Source organism: Apis florea, unplaced genomic scaffold (genome assembly GCF_048593485.1).
Source record: "Apis florea isolate Af1SG1 unplaced genomic scaffold, ASM4859348v1 contig_3772_pilon, whole genome shotgun sequence".
NCBI classification, from domain to species: domain Eukaryota; kingdom Metazoa; phylum Arthropoda; class Insecta; order Hymenoptera; family Apidae; genus Apis; species Apis florea.
Genome location: NW_028256845.1, coordinates 3,126,536 through 3,151,870, shown reverse-complemented (window position 1 = coordinate 3,151,870; position 25,335 = coordinate 3,126,536). Strand labels below are relative to the sequence as shown.

At 40.2% G+C, this 25,335-nt stretch overlaps 2 protein-coding genes across 3 annotated transcripts in view; one reads left to right on the top strand and one right to left on the bottom strand.

The window, feature by feature from the left end:
- The window catches only part of LOC100864300 (uncharacterized), a 189,504-nt gene that overhangs the window by 4,125 nt on the left and 160,044 nt on the right, over nt 1–25,335 (top strand). The window contains exon 1 of one of the 2 annotated variants that reach the window (XM_086915364.1): nt 6,079–6,493. The exons of the other annotated variant lie outside the window; for it this stretch is intronic. Within the exon in view, the coding sequence (XP_086771490.1) occupies nt 6,479–6,493 (15 nt within the window). The 5' untranslated portion in view covers nt 6,079–6,478. Of the gene's footprint in view, nt 1–6,078; nt 6,494–25,335 lie in introns of those variants that run through there. 2 annotated transcript variants of the gene reach the window in all.
- The window catches only part of LOC100871724 (uncharacterized), a 237,477-nt gene that overhangs the window by 126,901 nt on the left and 85,241 nt on the right, over nt 1–25,335 (bottom strand). The window contains 2 exon segments of the mRNA XM_086915363.1: nt 11,535–11,718; nt 15,113–15,274. Of these exon segments, the coding sequence (XP_086771489.1) occupies nt 11,535–11,718; nt 15,113–15,274 (346 nt within the window).

Sequence of the window (25,335 nt, the reverse complement as noted above, 5' to 3'; positions counted from 1 at the left end):
AGAGAGGTCAGGGCATCGACATTAACCCCGCGACGAATCATTTCCGCGAGCACCGATCCGAATTTCTGGCCGGCGCGTATATTTCGCCCGTTACGGCCTACTAACTTCGATCAACTTACGAGGAAGGGTATGGGCTCTCGTCATTTTCCGCGCGTATACCACCAACCCTCTCTCCCCCTGTTTTCCATACGAAGCGCCACGCTGCTCTGTCCGGGTTTACGCTGTTGTGTGCAACGCCCAGAGAGAGGATGTTATGGATGCGACCAGCGTGAAATCAAATTTCTAACGATCGAAACGATTCCAGTCCGGCTCGCCGCGTGTTCCATCCGTGCTCGCGTCTTCCTCCTCCAACACCGTGAAAATCACCAGCTGAGTTCATCGATCCGCCTCCGGTTAATCCGATGCGCGCGTGAACGTGAACGTGTATAATGGACGTGTGCTCGCGTGAACGTACAACTGATTGTTGATTTACGAGGATGATTGTTGGTGGTCGATAGTTGAGAAATTTGGAATGGTTGGAAAAAGGGGAAGCTCGATTGTTTAGTTTTAAATCGGGTCCTCGTTTACGAATGGTTCGATTAGAGTTAATTTGGACCCACTTGATTCGACTTAATCGTTTTCGACAATTGCTCGCTGCTCGTTAAATGAATAATTTCCCTGGAGTTGGTGGATCATTTTATGCTTCCATGTGGAATAAAGGGGAGAGCGTTATTTGGAGGGAACAGGTTGTTCGAAATCGAGCGTTTTATGGGGAAAGTTATCCCTGGATCTGGTTCCTGGTTTCTTAATACACTTTTAGAGGGAGAGTTGGCCTTTAAGAAATGCAGCTTAATCTCGGGGGAGGTTTTGTTTGCCTCGCTATGTAAAAGTATACCTCAGTATATTCGAAGCAAATCTTAGTGCATTCGTAATTTAATCTTTTCACAATGTCGAAAGAAGCGCAAAAAGTTACTAAAAAATATTGTATAGTAACAAACAAGAGGTGGTACGTACGATTTGTTTAATATTAAAATTGTACAAAATCTAATAAAACAATTCGGAAATAAATATCAGCTCGAATAATAAAAACATATTTACATATGATTCGAAAGATTTACTACGAACAAAAGAACCTATCCCCTTCGATGTATCGAACGTGATCAATTACGAACCACCCCCATCTTCCCTTCGATCCCTCTTTAAACCCCAGAACGGAAATTAAATCCGCGCTTCCTCCTGTCCTCGAAATTAACTCTTGATTAACATCTGTTTCGTCGTTGTGTGTCCGTGAAATTCAATATTGACCACATTTCATTACTGATCCCACGTTTTGTCGATGAAATTTGGAAATATAAATGCGCAACACATATAAATGTTTCGGGGACGAGTGATAAGCGGGAAGTGTGCCATTTTCTAGTCGTCGACAGGGCGACCTCGATGGAAGGAAGGATATTATTGCGCCGAAATGGTGCTGTGTCGAGCCAAGCAATTCTGTTTTCTTTTTTTTTTTTTTTTTTTTTGTGAATTCCTAATTACGATCCTCGATAAATTCTATCTTTGCTTTATATTTTTTACTCCCTTTCTTTACATATCCTGAACATAAGAATATATAAGATCATCTCTAACATAAAATTATTTTTTACTCAAAGATTCGATCAAGCATCGTTGATTTTTCTTTTTTTTTTTTTTTTAATGTTACTGTCGTCGTAGCAGACTCTGTTCACCAATCTAAAGATTACATCATTTTCCTTCCACGAAGAAAACTTTTAAGGGAGCACTCTCTCTCTTAAGACACTCCCGCAATGTTTCTCATTATTATCCATTCTACAACTTGCCGATACTCTTTGTTGGGGAGAACAAGCAACCTACTCCATATACATGGGACGAAGCGGGAGAACGCGGGCGCTATAGCTACCATCCTCGATCCATTAACTAATTTATTTCCGGCGAGACAAATTTCACTCAGTCGCGAAGCGTGTAATCAGCGGTAAAGCCGTTGTCCATCTGGGTCTACACCCACGCCTACCCTTCCAAACCTTCTCTTATTCACTCGTTGGGTTGGCGCATCCCTCGATGAATCCTCCAACTCCAACGGCATTGTCGTAATGCGGAAAGTTGGGCAATTGGATCCGAAGTTTTCTGAAAACAGGCGAGCTCGAGTAACGATGATGCTCGCACGGCTCCCGGCCTCGAGATCGGTCAAGCCTCGGAATCGGAAACAATGATGCGGTCGGCACAATTCGCGGCACGTTAATTGCCGCCCGACCAGACGTTTGCTTCGCCTGCGAATTTTCAACTTACGCGTGACGGATGAAGATTACGGTTTCTAACTCTTCTAATTCGTAATAATTGCAGTTCTATCGCAAAACGTGAAAAACTTGAAGATATAGATCGAGCGTTATTCTGTAAGAATGTTTTTAGATGTAAAGATAGTGTTTCAATGTTTTTTGAAGAAGTATTATTTTTTTGATAACGCAAATTGACGATGGAAAACAGGATCTATGCTGTAAAAGTATAATTTTGACGATTATTTTCTATTCGAGGTTTCCACGAGTTTCCATCATTACGTTTTCGTTGATTGGACGATTTTTATGCACTCTATCCTTCCTTCGTTTAATTCCAGATTAAATATTCCGAAAATCCGTATGAAAAACTCCGATCCATTTTTTAATTAGCTACATTTACAATACGGATTCGATGCGAAAATTATAAATACGGAATTATTCCTATTCATGATAAATCGGATTTAATGACGCCACGGAACGGGTATTTGCTTTATGATTATTATCCTCTTTGTGCGAAGATAAATCGATTCGAACATTTTTCAAGATATCCATGGGACGCGTGACCAGAGGAATGTCGACGACGAGGCGGTACGGTTGATGGACAATGAACAGGAGACAATTGATCGTGTCAAACAAATTTCGCCGGATCGATGTCGACAAGCGTCCACGCGACCTATGGAAATAATGCAGCTGCACAGATCGTGCAGAGTCGTGATTTTACGATCGAGTGCAACGGACGAAACAATGGTCCCATTATTTATTAGCTAGATTCTCCGTGCATTACGCGAGTCGAATTTGCCTGGATCGCGGGTCCAACTATCGTTCTCCACGATTTATCTCTGGTTTAGGATTCCGCCTCTAATCCCTGGACTTTTGCCTATCCTCGTTTTCGGTCCCGAAATCGTATTTCGCCTATCCTATCGCCTTCCACGAATTATTAACCGTGTTCGCGCCCGAATAATAATTTTCGTTTCTCTTCTGTCCACGGATTAGAAGAAATTCGTGGGTATCAATCGCGAAAATAATATTTCCAATAGTAGTGATTAATTAATGATATTCTATATCTTTAGATCGGGAATCAGAGAAGGAAGATTTTTAATTGAATTAAAATTGCGACTTGATAAAATATATTTAACATTCAAATGAATTGTGTATGATTAATGTTTGTTTCGACGAGTATTCTTGGAATTTATTCGATCACTTTATTACTTTGAATTTTTATATATATTTTTACGATGATAAATTTTATATATTCGTAATATCGAATGATAAATAATTTTTAATCATTTAGTTAACGAAGAAATATGTGTACATGTAATTTGGAGGATAGAACAATTTTTCAGATTTTTATCTTTCGAATCGAACAGGAATGCGAAATTCAGGTCGCGCGTGTAATTGGCATCGCGTCGGTGTCGAGTGCTTCTTTCGTGCCGAATATTAACAGGCCGCCATGACGGGAAATCTCGCGAGTATACAGATGGAGAATTTGCTCTTCACCGAAAGCCGTGAGTGGTTGGAGATCGATAAACCACAGAGAAACCTTCCACGATCAACCGAACTGTACCGAAATCAATCTTTCCGTCTCTATCCCTTTTCCATTCCATTCTGATTTACAGCGAATAAGTTACGAAATTTCTACATTTATATCAACTTTACTTTTCATTCTCCCTTGCGCAAAATTTCTACTTCCAACGTTGAAAATTTCTAGCATTTAAATTCTTCTCTATTTATTATACATTTTTCAACGTCTTCGTACGAAAAATGTTCCGTATCTTTTGTCCGAAAAATATTTACGCTCTGTTTACGTCAAAATTCCTTTTAAACTAGCATCACCATCGTATCAAAAATTCGACCAGACTACAAAATTTTCTACGATATAACAATGAATATCTGTGCTGAATATCTAACGTTTTAACGCCATTTAACTCGTCCGACATCTTCTTTGAATGGAATGCCACCGACGCGAAGAACGAGATCTATTTTTCACGGGGCGAGAACCGTTTGATACGAAGACGACGTTTTGTGCGGGCGAGTTTACAGCGTAGCACGTTTTCACGAAGCCAAAGCCGAGCCGGGTCCGTTGCGGATTAGGTAATCTCGCTGTAAAAGTGACGTAATTTATGAAGCTACTTAAATCCTCCCCGCCTCGGTTAATACTTCTCCACAACGAGGAAATCGTTGGACCTTCGTGATGCTGCGGCGAGATGAACTCTTTGAACAGAGAATTATCGTTGCACCGCACGGCCGAGTTCACTTTTTTCGAGTACACATGAAACAAATGGCGGCTCGAAGGCTTTCGTTCATATCGGCCTGGTTGCGCTTGCAAATTAAATTACAACACCGGTTTCGTGCACAACTTCCACCGACTCTTTGTTCGCTTAAATTCGGGTATATTTCTATCTCGTTTCTTTATGAAACACCGAGAGATAATTTTTGAGAATTAACCTACTAGATAGGTAAGAAGCTGTTTTAGCCAACTGACGTTCTATGCGAGTATGCTCGTTTAAATATCATTTTTTTCTTTTACTTTTTATACACAATGTAACCACGATTTTTTCATAATTATATAATTATACTCGAAGAGGAAAAATTCATGAAAAATCAGAGAGATTTCAAGATGAGCGAGTATCGTCATTGTAGTCGTGTAAAATAAAATTGCAAGTATATTGAAGATTGAGATAATACTTTACGGAATTTATAGCGTTTATTTGAAAATACGTAATAGACAAATAAATAAATGCGTCTAACGAATATAATGAATGTTCAATTTTATAAATTGGAGAAAGGAATATTTGGTTAAAAGAATTATCCGGAAAGTAATTTATTACGGGTCATGTATAACACCGATAAAGGCTTGCGCGTGTTCGAGATATTTATACGCTTTACATTGACATTATCTTACTCCTGTTTTGCAATTTTTACACGTATACATTTCACATTGTTAACCGAGTCTAGTGAGTGGCAGCTTTATGACGATAAATGGACGTAGAATCCTAATTGTTCGCACAGATACAAATTACTTCTTGTCAAGTAATAAATAAACCGTTAAAATAAGCACTCTGCTTAAATCAGGATATCTTTGTTACTTTGAATCTCGTTCATTTTCAACGCTTTTTTTTTCAAGTAATAAATTACAAATTAAGAAAGAAAATGATAGATTGAAATGGTAAAATATAACTTTGAGAAAATGCTATATTATAAATTAAAAATTAAATCCTAATAACTTTATAGAACATGAGAAATTTGATAATGCTGATTCGTTAAATATAGATAGAAGAACATTGAGAAAAATATATGTTCGTCTATTATTGTAAAAGTATCTTATTACAATACGCATAACAGTGTAAAAAGTACTTACAATGGAAGAAAGTAAACGAAGCAAGCATCAGAAACGTTGGTTGACACATTTTCAAGCTCAAACATAACCTAAACTCGAATAGCACATATTCCGTTCGTATAACGTATTTTACACAACACTAAATAACACAATAAATAAGAATTCTACCATTATTTTTTAATTTCTAATAGATTTTTATATTTTGACAAAAAATATGTAAATAATTTTATCTAAATTTTCCAACAACGTTATATTTACGACACTATTACACATTGCATTTCTTTATATTTGATACGTAAATCTTTCAGTTAAACAAAGAGAATGTAACCTATACCTTCATTTGCACAGTTATTATTCCGTATATATTACAGAATCATCTACGACGAGATATTTTGCACTATTAAGTCCGATGTAAAAAGAAACGTTTCGAGCACACGAAACAGAAACGAAAACGAGTTGCACAATAGTCGAAGAGCTGCCATTGAACGGACAACGGGCACGAATAGCACGAATTTAAATATAATCCGTTGGCGTTTTGCACGGAATGTTAAATGCCGAACGAATATCGTAGAGACGGTTTCCGTGTTTTATCGTTTACTCCGGTTTCAACGTTTTCTTGGCGAGCTCGAAACCTGGTATTATATACACTGGTCGGGAACGATGGCGCCTCGTCCTTCTCGAGATTACCATTATAATACAACGTAGAAAAGTGCGCGGCCGCCATTAAGCGTCCATTTTGAGCGGGAAACGTGTTTCGCACGCAATTTCAGTTCGTACGCAGTTCGTACCTGTATACAGTGTGAGTGACGTCTGTGCAAATGGAATAAAATAACGTAAATTAAACGACTGTATTGGACAAAATTCAAGAGACGAGCGAATGGATCTGAATAGGGTAAGTAATTTTTAACGCAATAAATAAAATTTTTTAAATTATCTTCGGGAAATTTGTAATTTCCTTCCTAAGAGATAGTAAGATCGAATATCTTTTAAATGAATTCTAAATAGATAGAATAAATTCTGGCCTTTATAAATCTTAGAAATAGAATTGTAGAATTGGTTGTTGACTGAATTATAAGTTAATTCAATGAACTGTGTGACTATGTGTTTCCGATTTTGACTATTGCAACGGAGTCGAGAGTGAGGTTAGGTACAGTATAAGTACGATATAGCGAGGTCGTAAAATCAGTCGAGAGTTAAAGTAAACATGTTTCACAACGAGATATATGAGTTTCAGAATTGTATAGATATATGAGTAGATAAGAACTTGAAATCTTAGCTAGTAGGATGAAGTTTATTTTACAAATTATAAACATTCTATTTTTACAAAAAAAAAAGACTTGCAAGATAGGTTAAAACAGAACAATGATTTTTATATAAGATAATTCAAGCTTTCTTTACTATTTATAAAATGAATAAATAATTACATTATGCGAATATTTCAAATGCACATATACAAAATTTATCAAACACAATGAAAGACTATAGGAAGTAAAACACGAATACGTTTTTATTAGAAAAAAAATAAGAATGTGTAAATGCTGGAAGATTTTTAAAGCACGTTTCTTATGTATCTTGATACGTTAACGCCAAAATCTCATAATTATTCCACGATCATTTTTCTCCATGAGAAATTAATTAAATTTCTTTATGATTATCTTTATGAACAAGAAAAGAAATCCTTAGAAAGAGAAAATGGTTGTTGACGGAAATTAAATAAAAATTCCTCGTATTCAAAATTATGCAACATTTATAAACGTCTATCAGCGTCTTTCACCTTTCGAGTTGGCAATATTGAATTAACGAGAAACGAACGGGAGGGTGATTAAAAAATATGGGGTCCGTGAGGGAAAGATAGAAGAACGGAAGCGGAAAAAAAGAGCGGATAGGAAGAAGAGGATGGTACAGGATAGCGAGAGAACCAAGTCTGAGCGATTTTCATACAAAATCCCGAGCCGCCGGTAATCATAGCAAAATTAAGATCATCCATCACCCACGGGATCCCATTCTATTCCGTTACCTCACTTAATAGTATTCCGCTGAGCGATGTAATTTCATTCTACGCGGTGCTCGTTCGTGCACGCCTATGCAATGCGAAGAGTTGCGGAAAAAGATCGACGCTGGAGACGCCTTCGTCTCGTCGAAGTGTATGCATAGTGAGGCAAAGGGCGCGAGGAGGGTAAATATTTGAATATATCGTTCGAGTGGTCGTCTTTTCTGAAAAGGATGGAAATTCTTTTGAACTACGCTCGTATGCGCGCACGCGTTGAAATTCGAAGAAGAGCAAAAAAGATCCGTGTTTGACGTTGAGAGACGTGTTGGAAGTTGCACTTGGAAAATTAGAGATATTGACGTACGATTTTTCGATGGATGCGTTCCTTTTTTTGATGGAATGGTTCTTCTAAAGAAAAAAAAAAAGAGGACATATTAGTAATTGATAGAAAATGCATCAAATATATCGAATAGATAAAGTAATATTTTTTTTTTTCGAAAAACTCATTCTACGTGTATCATCAACTGCACGTAGTACATGTCGATGCTCGGCCGGGCACTAAGTAGCTAACTCCCCTGTGCGATCAGACGGCCAGCAAACAGCTTTTACTTTCGGTTTTACGTCCGTAATTTAGCAACTATCAGTTGATGGAGTTTACGAAGTTTTACGAGCGTTGTAAAATAGCGTTCCACATCGGATCGTTCTAACGTAACTCGTCTCCATTTTCCAAAAAGTTGACTCGAAACGCTTTACTTTCGTCGATGATCCCGCCGCGGATTGTCATAAATTCTGTGAAACGCGCCGATATTGTCGGCAAAGTATTAACGAGGTGGTAACCGTATCTAACGTGAGAAATATCCCAACGGATGGGATAGGCAAGGGGAACGTCGGTTTCGCAATTTTTCCAAGAGCCATTGCAATTTCTCAAACGGCAACGTTCGAGGAACAGGTAAAAGGGGAACATGCGCGAGCGTAACGATATTTCTCGCTTCAAGCCGTGGCTCGCTTTCGTTAACGGGCAAACTTGGAGCTTTTATATTTTTTACAAGTTCCATTTTCGCGGCGCTTTTAGTTAAAGGAGGACACGGCCGGTGATAAATCGTTCAAGTTTGAAAAATAAAGCGGGGCCGCTCGTGAAAGAAGGAAGACGGTAATGAACAGTCCCAGTGAATGCTGAATGCTCGCAGTTTCCACCAGTGGTGGAAAACTTCACCGACAGCTCCCGCAAAATGCGCCTCGTTTTATAACCGTTTATTAAACGAACGTCCACTTCATCCATCGCCGCGTGGACGTGAATCGCGCGAGGAAAAAGTTCGAAATTATTCCCAGGATAAGGAGGTGTCCCCAGATTTTCCAAAGGATGGACGAGTATCGACAGGTTAAGTGGTAATCTGTTTGCCGCGAGGCCTTACGGCGGTGAACGTCAGATTTAAATTATCTATGAGGGAGAGGCGCGAAAGGCGGTATCGAAAAGCCATAATGCGAATTCCATTCCCCTCGGGCTTATCGAGTTTATCCGGAATTATTGCCGTTACTACAATACGCCAACGATTATTTTTACTTTTTTCCCCCCGTTCTCTCGCCCTTTCCTTCGAACCTGTGTATGTGTGTGTGTGTGTGTGTGCCCGTTCATTGTTAGTCAACGCGATTTCTCTTCCCCTCGGAAACTACTTCGTGGAGCGTATGAATTCTCGAACGAGTTACAAGCAACGTGGAAAACGCCGTGGGAAAAATCAAGTATACGGAATTCGAGACTTTTAGCAAATAAACTTCTTTACGTAACAGCTTTCGAAGTAATTCAGGAACAGAAAACGCCGTAGCGGCGTGCTGAAAATTAAAGAAACGTTCGATTAGAAAAATTAAATGTCGAAGTGAAAGTGAAATATTCTATCAAATATTTCCATTTTTCAAAAAAAAAAAAAAAAATAGTAATAATAATATCGCTCATCTCGTCTCTGTAGATAGATCATGAAAGCAATTTTACGAATATCGAAAAAATTGTATCCCCTATTTATTGTGTTAACGTCGTCGAGTTTGATAAACGAAAACGGTTTCGCAACTCTTGGAGCCGTTTCCGGATGCTTCAAGCTTCTGCTCGATGTCGAAGGGGATAGAAAAGAACGAACGAGAGGGGATAGGTTTCGTCGTAAAATTGTAAGAACTTTCGCGAAGGTTGTCGAGGGCCTCTTGCGAGCTCGAACTTTCGTCGCCATTCTGGCCGAGCGAGGGCGGGGAAGAACGCTTTCGGAAACGATAATTTTTCTTTCGAGACTGTCCGGCCGGGTCGCGTTGCTCCATCCACACACGTCGAGAGGAGTTTAAGTGTGGCGGCGATGGCCCATGTAAGAGCGGAAGTATGACAAATTGAAACGACCATCGACACGACCGATCTCCAATCATATCGGTCACTGGAAACCTTCCCTCGATTCCTCTTCTCATGATCGCCTCCGTATCCGTACATTGGCTTTAAAGGAGAATTGCTTTTGCGCATTCAATTGATGATCTTTTGAATTGAGACGAGTTATCCGCGTGAGGAAGTTATCGATTAGGATAATCATAATTTTCTTTTATTTACATTTAATCTGTGATAACGCGAGATTAGAATATATCTGTTTGCTTTTTTTCGTCTAAAATCGATTCGATAAAGTTGAAATAAACAGCCACGATATATCAAATTGCTACGATATCCAAGATTACAACGGGATGGATGAAAGTAATATTATCGAGTAACTTTGTGTTCTGTTCTACTTTGAAATTGAAATATTGTAAACAGATTACAAACAATAATTCAATGAACAAAATGAAGAAACTTTTCGCTAATGTAAATGACGGCATCAACGTCCCACTAATTTTATACACTTTGGTTAATTTGATGTAAGTGGCCGGAATAATGAAGCTTGAAAAACAAGCATCACGCGTCGTTGACCGCTTTTTCCCGTCAAGTGACACGTGTAACGAGAAATGGATTGTTTCTCGCATGAAAAGAGCCCGATACAACGGATATCGCGAAACAAGATTTATCGCAATAACAATTTTCAGCCTGGTAAAATGCATTTCAAGTTGTATGCTCGCGCACGCGTACGTATCATCGTGCACCATGTTAATTTAATTAAAAGCACAACGAAATAAAAGAACAACGAGAGCGATGAGTATGTCCAAAGTGATTAAAAAGTATTTTTGATTAATGCTGAAAGGTTGAATCAATGCGAATGTCCGCGAGCGTCGTCCCCTTCGATTTTATATTATTTATTACACGCAGTTGTTGATGTAATCGCGTTGAATAAATATTTTTTCACGATTCGAATTTTTCTCGAGCCATAATGGAACATACTTTTCTTTTATCGTTTGAAACGCAGATCGTTGAATTCGACAAATTATCCAACAGTTACGAAGCGGGATGATTATTCTTTTTAATAAAATTTCTTTCAATGATTTTTCTTCGATAAACGAATCACGAAGAATTTACGGATGATAAAAATATTTGAGAGAGAATCTCAACAAGATAAGTAAAAACAAAAATACGGGAAATTAATAAAACATTGACAAAGTGAAATTAATTAAAAAAATACATATAATACGATAAATCGACAGAATTTAATAAATCCCTTTTAAAATTGAAAATCAATATTATATTTTTACCTGCGGTACAATACCTACGATACAATACAAAATTGTATCTGATATTTAAACAAGGAAGAGAAAAAAACCAATAACAATATGTAGATAACCGTATATCACCGAAAACAATTCCTTTATATAATACACGAGGGATTATTTGAATCTCGTAAATATAAATCTACAAATTGAAATTTCAATTTCTCTTTGATTACGAAAACATTGGTTTGATCTTGCTTGTAAAAGACAAATGTATTCAGAGACGTGCAATTTTATAATCAAACTCTATTTAAAACCATTCTCGAAATGTGTAGAAAATACTACTTACGCGGTACCGTTGTGTCGTCCTATAGAGATCAATCGATAGATCTGCAACTCGACTCTTTGGCCTGTGTCCGGGACAAATCTGTAGGTACACCTCGATGGCCCTTCAAGGGATGGCGACTTTATTTGGCCAAATCCGCGATCCGATTTGCTGAACAACTGTCTGCTGTCCAGCGTTATGTTGCACACTGGAAATAAGTAAATGGTAAGGAAACGTTTAAAATGACTCGCGTGGATAGACGAGGATAGACGAATTATTACTATCGTGTGTGCGGAGGTGAATCGAATCATTTTTCACCGTAATGGACTCCGCTGTTTATCGACTCTACGGTTAATCCATCGCGGATTACGCGTAATAACGTGTTGCAAACGAAACTTTATCACGCAATTTAGCGAATGTTACGTACAATTTATCACGCATCGCGTGAAATGCATGGATCGTGTGTGATTGTTATGGCTGTTTAATTTGATTTGCGGTCGGTGACCGGCGGTGAAGGGCGGGTTTTCGACCGAGTCAGTTTTCGCGATGATAGATTTCGGATTTTCGTTCCCCAACCTTACATGGCGGAAAAAACTCATTTCGAACACACCTGTTGCACACTTGGCCGATTGGAAGGCATTCTTTCACACCCGATCGATGTTAATTAAATGTAGTGCATCGGGGATGAGATGGATACTCTTTTTTCTTTTTTTTTTTACTTTATTTGTAACGCGGAAGTTGATAAAGAATTATATTGAAATATTGTTGCACGTACAAAGTCGATCGTAAAATTGGAATAAATTTCATTCGAAATATATTTTTCACAAGTCAACGAAATATAAATAATGGAGATAATAACGCGCGAACACGTAACAATTGAATTGAGATACGAATCGAATTCTTTTCGAATCGGAGGAATCTACCTCTTACTAGATACTTGAAAAATTGTTGCGTAACGATGAGACGTTTTAAGTTCGCACTGGAATTTTTATCATATTAGCTTCATAACCCATTTCCCTCGACGGAGGGAAGAAAATATTCCCATTATCAGCTGTCTATATATAACCATTGTGTCCAAGCCAATAAATGATTCCACCACTCCCTATTTCTGCAAGTTTTCGCCCAGTCATCGTTTCCTTACACCTGAATATCTTCGGTGCCTGAGGAAAGACGGACGAATTCTCTCGCAATCTCGAGAGGTACTTCTATTCTTTTCGTTCCAAGTTTAGCCTTTACATCTTTTGAACCGAGTTTATCGTGGAAACGAAATAATTTTTTTATTTACTATTCGAATTAAACGAAGATATTACGATAACAATGTTATTCTCGATCTAATTTTCTATTGCCACTTATTAATTCTCTTGCTTAAAACGATTATTACGATTCGAAATTTCGCAAAAAAAAAAAAAACACGATAAAAGAAGTTTTCGATCGATCAAAGAAACGAGGAACTTTTCGAATCCCGAATTATTCATTCGGATGTATCGCGATATATTTCGTGTGGACGAAAAATCGGGGTCACGTGGAAGCGCAACACAGGGGCGAAAGAAAAATGCCGCGTCGCTCATAACGATTTTTCTTGCTTACATCGTTCCATCGACACCCTCCCCCCTCCACCCGAGACAACGGATCTTCGTCTTCTCCATTCGTGGCGACGACGAGTCGCGACAATGACACGCAACACTTTTCTCTCCCGTATAAATCGATTCTTAATTCGTCGTGAATTTAATATACACTGCTCCGTTTCTCCATTTCGAAGAGCGATTTAGAAAGAACTTTACGACAAATCGAATAACATTTCTCCGTGACGATAATAAGAACTTCGTACTCGTATCTCCTCGACGAGATATATATTACGAGAAACACGATATTGATTTGCTAATTCTTCTTTAAGGAATTAAAAACGAACTTTTGAATTAATGGAAACACGCTTAAGCCGATTAAATCGATAAATCAATTAATTGGAAACTCGTTAAGTCGGTCGATGGGGATTTCATAGAGTTTCAGGAGAAGGGAGAGGTTGAAAAATAATCGAGACGCGCCGCTCGAGAAAGGAGGTAAAAGTAAGACGCCATTAATGGTTCTGGTATGATTAAAAGGCGGGCGAGGTGGGAGGTGTACGTTTCAACCGTGTGTAGAAGAAGAACCGTCTCAAAGGAAAGAAAGGTTTGATGGATGGGATGTTGGAGGGGGAGGGGGCCAATAACGTCAGATGTAATTAACGTGGGGAGAGAAAGCGAGTAGATGGATGAACGGGATAGGAAAGAAGAACCCACTGACGTAATTAGTTACCAGAAAGAAATGCCCGGGACACGGTAGTAATTTCAGTAGTAGGATTTATACTTTGCGAAAACGGTTCCGGTGGAGTGGCTTGTTCAACAAACATTCGGGAAAAATTTCCTTTTCCCACCATCCCCCAATTCTATCCCTCCTCAACTGCCAACGTTATTTTACGCTTTCTTTTAGAAATTACCGATGTTAAGAGTTCTAACAACTTTGGCAAACTGATTGTTTGATAAGGAAAGTTTATATTAATGGAAAGTGCAGTGTGCTCTTTCTCGGATATTGAATCAGCTACAAGTTGTTGTGTTAAAAATTTTCAACAAACTCTGTTTCTTCGATGATATCGGTTAGTGTAATGTGTACATGAATCGTGTTTAGATTAATAAAAAGAAAAAAAACACGTTTCTTTTATTTTATAAAAGAATCGGTTCTATATTTTTCTAATATTTTTCTCTCTCGACTTTGTAACACATTGATCATCTGTCGTTCGAAAAAAAACTTCTTTCTACACGGTTTACTTTCCATTTGTTCAATTTGGAAAACTCGAAACAACATCCTCGTGTCTAAGAGCACGACAAAGAATGAGTTAATGGCGTAAATCTTGTTTCTTAACGAGAATGCGGGATCAAAGGGACGGCAATTGCATTTTTCACGTCACGAAATTACATTGCCATCGGCAGAGATGGAAGTAAATACACAAATCAATCGATCGAAAGGAAGGACGGTAATGACGTTACGAGTTGCTAGTTGAATCTCTAACAAGTTTAATATGGAAAGGATTTAACTGGAAGTTACAGTTTTAGAGGCGTGCAAATTTTGCTCAATTGGAAAACTTGTTCGTGGTCGCAGTGACCGTTTCACCCTTCGATTAATTAAAATATGAATACAAAAGGAACTTGATCCTCTTCCATTCTATTCTTTCAACCAATTTTTTTTTTTAAATACGTTATTATTGTATAAAACACATAAGATGAATCGTCGAATCTAACAACTAAGCCATGAAAGAATGCCTTAATAAGACGATTAAAAAATTTTAAATAACTTAACAAATTATTCGACTATTCCTTAAAAAAAAATTAGAAATATCATTGAACAGTTGAAAGTCAAGATATCAAAAAATACGGTAAAATAAAAATCATCACGAACGCAGATAAAAAAAGGGATAAATTCCGAATTATTCGAATCTGAAATTGCTCGAATTCTTAAGAAATTCTTATCCCGAGATATGCGCGCCAAATGAGCCGCCAGTTGTAAATCCGCTTAAAGCGGCGCAAGGAATATTGTGACTAATGATCATGAAGCGTAACGACGCTACTTACTGTTGGCGCAGTATTGCTCCAACCCGCACTGAGCACATCTGTCCGGCGACGCTGCCCCGCAACTGCATCCTCCGGATGGGACGCAGCACGCGCATTCGTTGCTGGACGAATTAAAACTGCACGCGCACCCGTTCGTCGTTTGCGTCCAGAGGTCCACTTGACCTGAAACCAGAGAAAGGATTAGAGAAACGGCCTTTTTGCACGTAGCTACCATTCCGCGTCTTCTCCCAGATGGCACGCAATTAAGAAACGGTAAATGCGCACGTTTTAAACGAGCTTTTGTTTCTCATAGAATCTACCGAGAATCATCCCTAGTTAAAATTTCCTATCCTAGTTTCTTCTCGTTTATCGAGATACATTTAAAGTTTCTTCAATTCCTCCTCGGATTAGTCGATTCGGTCGAATTTGATTCTTCGCGATATTTCCCATTTGTGAACCTGAGATTGTTAAATTATGAATTAGAGGTGTAAATATTTTATTGGAAACTGAACATTTGATTTAATTTTGCTTAATTGAAAGTTTAGAAGATAAGAAAAATCAGGAATAAATGATAGTAAAGAAATTAGAAATTTAATTTGCTCGTACGTTTTGACCACCACGTTGAACAGGATATTATTATAAATATGAAACTGTACTATTATGTCGTAATTCCATATAACTTTAACTGTTGTCGTGAACAGGAATTAAATCGGTTTCACCGATGAAATCTGCACCTGATATATTTCCAATAATTATATCGATAGATACAGAATTGTTATAAATCGCAAAATGTTTCTCTGTAACCGATTCATTAATCTATTCCATCCAGTCGACCCAATTTCGAACCCATGTAAAATCGTTGCTTCAAACTCGACTTCCGTGCAAATATGCACCTGTGGCGCTCGATGATTACCACGGAATCTATTTATTTCACCGTGGTTCCCGGTGTATTGACCCAACGTACCACGCTTCCCTTGTCTAGAAAATGTAATTCTTCTCTGTGAAATGACGGTATGCGGCCGGTTTCCACGTTCTTCTCTCCGATTGCAATCGCAGTTCAAACGATTTTGCCATAGCGACCTTTGTTTCGTCCATTCGATCCGTTTCCTGTCCAACATTCCGATCCGTGGTATTACGTTTTTCCCTCGATCGTCCGTGTCCACCCCGTGACCACTATGCCTCCCCTCCACGACTCTCCTCCCTCGCTCCCATCTCGTCTCTTTTTTTTTTTTTTTTGTTCGAGTCGCTCTTACGCCGTTGTGTCCCGTGACGCCGATAAATACAAAAGCGGCGAAAAACGGACCACCACGAAGAATATAAGCCCCTGGACGAGCGATTGCTCATTGTTTTTGCTCCAACCTCTCCCCTTTTTTCGGTTTTATTGCACTTTCCGCAGGAGACCCTCGACCTCGCGACAATTAATAAACTGTCGTTCCATCCAGAGGTGACTTGGCTCTTGCTTTTACGAAACGCGTGCGTTCTAGTTCGATTTTGACGAAATTTTGAAATTTGGATATTTTTGTTGCAGAAGAGTTCCTTTTTTTTTTTGTTAGATTGAAAAAAAAATGACGCTTTCGAGAAAACGGGTATTTACAGTTATAAAACAGTTTGTAAACTGTATGATGTTCAAGTATAATGGAAATTTTTGTCGGACAAATCTACAATTAAAATTAATCCATATTTGTACAATTAATTTTCCCATCGTAGCGTGAACGTATCGTCTCTTCTCATTCATTTTCCTGATTCATTTTTCTCTCGTTCGATCGTGATTAGCCAAGAAGAAAATGTCTGAATTTATTACCAATTCCGGTCGAATTTCTGCAAACGCGGGGACACGCGCGATCGATCGTCTTCCTCCCCTATTTCGTGAAGGAGGATCGACGGAAGACGAGCGAAAGAGACACGAGGCCGATCCGAGAACGCGAAGAAGAGGATGGAAGAAATTCTGGTACAAGTAATCCAAGAAAAGACGAAGGAAAGAGAGAGAGGCTCGCTTGAGATGTAGATCGGGGCAAAGATGGGAAAAGAAGGGGTGGAGAGGGTGTGTGGATCGTGGTGGTGGAAAGGAAACGCGGATGAAGAAGACATAAATTCCACGGGGGTGTAAAAAGGGCGTTAAGAGGAGAAGAAGCCTAGCCACCCCCGATATGTCAATATCCCAAGGAAATACGGGGCGGTACTTGGCCGGAGGGGTAGTAAAAATAAAGCAAAGTTTATTGCAGCTACCACCACCACCACCATCACCGCCAACCAGTGGAACCGCCTCTGGAAATGTGTGTTTCAGAGAAGAAGGGGAGAGAGAGAGAAAAAAAAAAGAAAGAAAGAAAAGAAAAAAACGCCCGTGTAGACGAACGTTTCAGGAGCGTGAATGTGCTACGAAGGTATAGGTGGATACGGATTTCGAGGGATTTCACGGTGAAATCGGAGGAAGGAGAGGGGGTGGGGGTTGGAAGCGGGTCGGACAGCTCCAATTGGATTCTTAATCCATCGATTCAAGCTCGATTACGCGGGTTTGTTTAACGTGGATAGCGAACCTAGCCTGGAAAGATTTTAGTTGGTTTGGCTAGGCCGTGGCTGATGTGATTCTTTTTGAAAAGAAGAAGGGAAGGGAAGGGGCGATACAATAATTTATCGCTCGAAGTGAACAGGTTAGGTTGAAAAGAGGCAAAGGATGAATTTATTATCGGGTGAAAAGATTTTACTTGATTCGAAACAAGTCCAAAATCGTTGGATGAAAAAGGGAATAAAGGAAAAGTGGAATTTAACGTCGATACCAAATCGAGGAATTGGGGTGGAGGGAGATTTTAATTTTGAAGCGTGTCCAAATGATGTGCTTGAAAAGAAAAAAGACGAAGAAAAGAAAAAGGAAGAATGGAAAAAGAAGCAGGTTGGAAGAAAGAGGGGAATTAAGGAAAATCTAGTGCAAACAAAGAGCCAACTATATATATATATATATATGTATATATAGCGTACAGTGCCGGTATACTTTACTCCCTCGAATCTTTCCTCTGTAGAATTTTTGCCCTCGTGAACCTTTCTTCCTTTTCTGCTTAGTCGGAGACCATTAAGGTCCGTTCGTAACCCCGTGGCGCTCTCACGGCAACCTACATCGCATAAGACGCATGAATCACGGAACGCACACCGCCATGATTACGGGGTTACACCGCCCGCCACTTTTTACGCGGGCATTCGTGTTTTCTCTCAGGTAAAGAAGATTTGTTACTTTCGCTTGTCCTACCGACCTTCCAAATCCGTGATTTTCAATTTAGGATTCGCATTCGTTCTACTTACGTTTATTCTTTGCCTTATGAATTGCACAAGCTTCTTCTCGTTTTATTCCGACTTTTCTAGATTCCACAGATAGACCGACATCGATCTAAAAATTTAAAAACAAAACCGTTACTCACCTCGTGCAACAGCCGGGTATCTCGAGATACCCATTTTCTCACAATCCATCTTCCTCGAAACCGCTGTAATTCAGATCCTATAAATCCTCTCGCCTCTCTTATCTCACCAGATCTCTAACCAGAGTCCTCCTTTTCAGCGTGTAAAATCCAAAAACACCTCTCGGGACGAATTAGCATCTCCTCTTCGGGAGGATAGAGAGCGACTGCGTTCGCAAAAAGATCCACTTATCTACGAGGGCGATATTAAATTCCAATGAAATCCTACCCCCGGTCAATTTCAGTTGGCCATCTTCAAGCGGATCCGATGATATCCAACGTGACGGTTGTCGCGTAATGGCGGCGAATACAGTCGACGACCGGCTGTGGTCGCCTCTTCGCAAGTGTCTAATAATTTTCGTTTAAACCCGGCCCGGCTCTTACGCGCAGCTGCTCTCCTGCTCGACGAGAGCCGAGCGCATTAGTCCGCTAATAGACGAAATGGCGATCGTAGTTAAGAGATAAATGTGGCGGAGAAAGCCAGAGAGAGAGAGAAAGAGAGAGAATGGCGCTTAGAGAGGCCGTTCGTTATCGCCGATATTAGAGAACGAGGACGACGAGATTCGTTCGAATCGTTGTTCCCATTTTCACGTACGTCCGACCGATAGCATTGTCTCGTTGATGAAGAACGATTGCACGGACGTAACGAGCGGTCGAACGGAAATTTAAAACGCGATAAATTTCGCCGGTTGAACAATCAGGGATTGATACCCTCGCGGCCGAGAAAAATCGCGAGAAAAAATTTTCGTCCGCCGATATTTTATACAGGGATGGGGGACGGAGGGGGACGGGCAGGGTTTTGTTCCGTTCTCGCCCCGTGTTTCGACTTAAATCGTCGAATTTCTGGACGGAACTGGAGGATCGTGGTTCCACGAAATTTGGGCGAAATACAGAGAGTTCGACGAACGGGAGAAATTTATTGGGCCGGCCGTTGATACACGCGCGGCGCTCTGCATTTTTCACGTTCTCCGGTTTCGGCCTGGCGTCCAACATTTTTTTCTACTTCGACCCATCCCACCCCCGCACTCCTCCACTCCTCCCGGCTACCGTTATATTGGTTCGTCGTTATTAATTTATCAACTTCGATGCCCGAGAAACATTGGTCGCGCTGTTTACTCGTTTCTCCGATATTGATGATGATTCGATTTGTCACGATCCCATTTCCCTGTTTGCCCGTCCACTCTCTCTCTCTCTCTCTCTCTCTCTCTCTCTCTCCATACCCGTATATACACGCTCGTATAGCTCGCATACACCGGCATGCCCCGGATTTATTTGGCTTGGTGCTTCGATTTCCAAAAATTTGGCCAATCGACGCACGCATCGATCATCCGCCACAACGATCACTCGTAACCGTTCCATTTCGTTCCAAGATCGCCCCTCGTTCCCTACGAACGAAACTGTTAAGTAAACTTCAAGAAGATCCAAGAAGATGAAAAGTACGAGAAATCAGAAATTACCCCATCCAAGATTTCCCCATCCAGCTCGAAAAGAATCCGAAATTATCCTCGTCGCCGATGGATACCCCGTTCCCCCTTCGTCTGACCGACACGAAATTCTCATTTCGATGCCCCCTCGAATCTATCACGACCACCCTCAGCCGTCCACGTTTCCTCTTCCAATCTTCCCCACAGTCATCCTATTTGCGCTCATCCTTCTGGCGAGGGAGAGAAGGCGTGCCGTCGATTAGCCCGCGTCGATTTCGCTTTTATGACGATTTCCCGGTCACTGTGCTACTTGCAATTCCACCCGCATCTCCATACATTTGCACTTTAATTGGCTTCGCACTTGCAGCCCCTACATCTCCTCGCATAAATATGTATAATACCGCGTCGCACGCGCGAGTAAACCGCCATCCCCTCGTGCGAGCACGCGATAATACGCACGCCATCGTGCCCGCGGGGGAGGGGGAGGAACGAAGTTGGCCAACTGTTTTACTCGTTGGCCAGCCGTGAAACGGACAACGTTTCGAAACTCGCGCGATACGCCGGACGTTGAGTGATAAATGCCCTGCCAAAGTGAATCAGTACGATAGCGCCGGGTACACGCGCCACCCCCTGCGTGTTTCGCTTTGTTCCTAATGATTTAGTGGATCCGCCTCGAGTGTTGGAATTATCGAGTGCGTTGCTCGTCTCGCTGTTTCTCCCTTCATTCTTTCGCCGATCTCGGCCGAGGATGATGGACGCGTTGTTAACTTGGTGGGGAATGGTAGAAAGGGAAGGGAAGAAGTGGGGTGTTTCGAGCGTTTCTTGGATGGGAGGAATTGTAGGGTTGGTGTTGTAGAGTTGGGAGGATAAGTTGAGTAGGATATTTCGGGTGTCGTTCGCGAGTAATAATCGTGGGATCGTGGCCTCGAAAGGGGGAGAGGTTGTCATCGGGGGAGGGTGGTTTGATAAAGTGAGCCAGTCCCTGCTTTTCGGTCGGAGGCCGCAAGTTCTCTAATTTCCTCCATTTCTATGGTAATTGAGATTGTAGTATACACTTTTCCAAGGAGATGATTCTGAAAATTAATACATAAAAGAGATCCCTCGAGACTTATTTTTATTATATTATGGACAATTCAAGCTCGCATCGGAGGAATTGATGAACCGATTTCTTCAAAAAGGTTCAGATCGAGCCATCTGGTTAAAAAATTCAGTTTCACTAATTTTTATTCAATTATTCACAAGATCCAAATTGTCTCGTTATTCTTTCCATTAATCTCTATCGATCGTTTATCCACGATGCAGAAAAGAAAGGAGGGGAGGGGAGCGACTTAGGCGAAGGAAAAACTTTGCCTTTCTTCGACGACATCCTCGTTGATCACTGTCTCGCCGATCGCGTAATAGAATTTCGCGCGATCCATTGTCGTATCGTAAGGGATGGATCAGAGATCAACGTCAGAGATCCAACTCCTTGTCCTGACTCGTCTGTCTTGGAAATATTGCCAGTCCTTGGTTTAGTTAATTTTACTACCCCGCTCCTTCGATATAATTTGTTGGTGCATCTGCTCGCTGTCGATCAAGGAGATTAGTCCACGCGAATCCTGATAGTTAGAGAGGGGAGATTACCGAATCTGTTCGAGCATTAACAAGATATCTCCCCCAACCGACGTCGGTGAAAATTAATTCGCGCCAATTTCTGGCGTATTTCTGGCCGTGGAAATTTCCAAGCGCTCTTCATCTTCGTCGGCAACGTCGCGTTGTTCACCAGCTTCCTTAAAGGACTAACGATGTTATCGGTGTTCTTCCCTATCCTTTGACCACTCGAGAGGAAACTTGGCTGCATTTTAATTACGCGATCGATTTTTCGTTCGATCAAGATCGATTGGCACTCTGTCGTTTGAAAGAAAAATTGATTCGATTATCGATGATGCATTTATATTTTTGAAAAACTGTACCGTGTTTCGGTGATGAAATCGATCAAAAACAGGGAAAGTTATTAATTTTATCAATGATTACGCTTCTAATTGTTCGATTAAAAGAAATCCATCGGACTTTCGTCACGAAAGAAAGTCTGAAAGAGTTTTAAACAACATTTAAACTCCGTTGTTTAATTGTTTCAAGAGAGAGGAAAGTTTAAGAGTGTTTAAAGAGTTTATGTAGAGTGTCGCTTAGAAGAAACTTTGTAATAAATCACGATGAAGAGGAGACAATTCTCGTTAAGCGTCACTCTGTTTCATCTTCGCGTGCCGTCGTAATTAAAATCGTGTCATCGATTGGACAAACGGTGGACAAACGAGCTTTCAATATCTAAGTCACAGCACTTTTGATTAATCGCCTTTGGGGGCGAGACGAGGCGCACGACCCGCGCCAATTATCACCATTAGTCGCGAGAAACAACTATTGTGGAGGCGGAACCCTTATAACTGTCCAAGATGACACGGACAAGTTATCATAATCGGCTTTGGCTCGATGCCGAACATCGGTGGAAATCCGATTTCGATCTTGCCCAACCGTAATCTCCGCAGAAATCTTTTACTCGGGACACCGGGTTACCGTTGAAACTAGATTACAAAGTTCAACATTAAAATCACGGTATTAAATCTGGAAACGTTTTCTAAAAACCTTTCGACGATCACATCAAATCGTTTCTGTTTATAAATTATTATTTTTCGTTGATTCGATGTTTAAATCGACGTTAAAAGAAGTTTTTTTTTCTTCGTTAGAAAGGAAAATACTGGAACAAGTATTTGCCGATCATTACTTTATTATTTAAACTTTCGATTGGAGAAAACAATTAAGCAATGGCTCGATTAGTTTTTCAATCGAAAGTTTCGAAAGTGTTTTCAGAGAATTGTATCGATTGGCTTTTGAACTCTCTCCAAATATAAAAATTCTCTTTCTAATAGGTCCAAAAAAAAAAAAAAAAGAAAGAAAGAAAGAAAAAAAATAAAACACCCAACGCGATCTATGAGAAATTGGCAATGAAATCAATTTACCAACTGCTTCGAATTGGAAATACAACGGTAGAACCATTAAAATTCATACCGCCGGCAGTGCAATTAAACGAAACAGGTTAACGAAGCGCCGGTTGAAGTGCATAGAAGCATCGCCAATAAAAAGACAAATATTTTTCCAATCGTTCTCGCAATCTCTGAACGAGAGGGCGAGCGAAACGCGCAGCGAAAAAAAAAGAAACGCCAACTTCTCGAGGTTACAGGGCCGTTCAACGATCATTGATCTGGTGCAACAACAATCTCTCTGGGAAAATGGTATCACGATAAGTGGTAAGATTCCTGAGAAAGAGAAAATTTGAGAAAAAAATAGAGGTCGAAACGACGAAAAATTCCGTCGTGTGACATTAAACGTCCACGAATCGTTTCGAGATACTTATAAAATACGAGCTGAGCTTTGTCACTGGATCGTCGATAGCAGCGAAGAGGTAAACCCCGGGCATCAACGATTCTTCCCATCGTGAGAATAGACGTCTGACGAGTCCAAGGATGTTCGAGATGTTCATTGTGCTTCCCATACACACGGACAATTTACACCCGTGGAAATGTACATTTTTACGAGCTACCTTCCATTTGTTGGCATTTCGTAGACGTCGTTGAACCGTGCAATTTTGAAGTTTTCTTCCATTCCCGTGATGAAATATTCGAGTGAATATTTTTTTCCACGTTAATTTGGAGTGATAACGATGGATCTGTTATGGATCTTGTTAACGTCGTAATGAGTGACGATACTGATCTTTGTCGTTTTGTTACAACGATGGAGAGAATTCTTCTCTCTCTTTTTTTTCTTTAATTAATAAAATTTTAAAATATCAAAAAATACGAGCGTTGTAAAGGATGGCCCGCTACGGCAGGCGTTATAATATTGTAAACATGGCGTTACACGCGAGCTCGCCTCGGGAAAAATTTCTGCTAGAAAATACATTGCGGTGAAATTGTTTTTCAATCAAACAATCGAACGCGCGCGGCTTATCAGAATTTTTCAATATCTGCGTACGTCCACGATGCGTGGATAGATATTTATTATTTAGAAATGGAGATAGAAAGATTGAGGGAATAACGAGGGAAAAGAAAGAGATCTTTTTTTGAATAAACGTATCATAACATTCTTCCTCATTCCCGGATTCTTTCATTACATACAAATGAACGAGGAACGTTTTTATTAAATTTTTCCTTCTATCTAGAAGCAAACACAATCATTTTAACGCGGATATCTATTTAATTAAATTTAATATCCTTGATTAAATATATTACAATAGTACAAGTATATATTAATAAAATCTCATCTCGAAGATTCATCGAGCAATTCTATATTCTTATTTTTCCTCAATTCAAACTCAATTTCCACTACAATTAATCTAATCAAAATCCTGTTCTCCAACTTCGTTGTTACAATCGCACTCTTTTCTCTTCTCATACTTTCTTCGATACGTTCTTCAGCGATTTTCACCTAAATTTCACACGCCTCTTTCCGCTCCACTCGCGTTATTACCATTCAACGACGCTCCATCGTCTCGATTGAAATTGTCCCGTAGACACGAATGTTACACGCGACGTTTTTCAAATACGCCGTGTTCGCGGTATCCGCTGTCATATCTGCGAGGGCATCGATGTATCGATCCATCCGGTTGAGCCAGCGATAAATATTTGTGAAAATAGCTTCGATAACGGACTTGCACGTTTAGCGTTGCGATCGGCACTTTCCAAGGAAAGTGGAAAACATCTCGATCGACGCGCATGACGTCGACGATAAACGACGTTCCGAAAACCTTCTTCCGAACCGCGGTTATTTCGAAATGTTTCAACGGAAGCATTCCATTTCCAGTCCAGAGACCACTTCTCCCTTTCCAAATCGGTTTTTCAAATATTAGATAAAGAAATCGACTTAAAGATGAAAGATTAAAATTCTGATCGCGTCGCAGAAACTTTGCGCTGGCTCGTATAAAATGGAATTCATGCCTCTACGAAAGGAGCAATACTCTTTACGTGTGCCGTAAAAACAAGGCGATATGTCTATCATAACCACGTTGACTGGTTGACGTAGAAATCCGCTCTCACTGCCACGTATCCAAAGATTACATATCGAATGACAAATACCGGTAACAAAGACACACCCATCTCGAATCCATTTCCCCTCCTCTAAAAACCTTCGAATCTGTCCAAAAATTATTCGTTCTCTCGATGGAACGAAACCAAATCGAGGAATCGAGTCGGGACGCCATTGAAAGGACGCTAAAGGATCTGTAAAGGACATTGGCGAGGAGGATCGTGCATTTGACGATTGTTTTCGACCTGCAACCACAAACGTTGCAGGAGGTCTCCACGAAGCTGTGCGCGGTCAGAGTCGAAATAAATCGCGTTCCTGATGC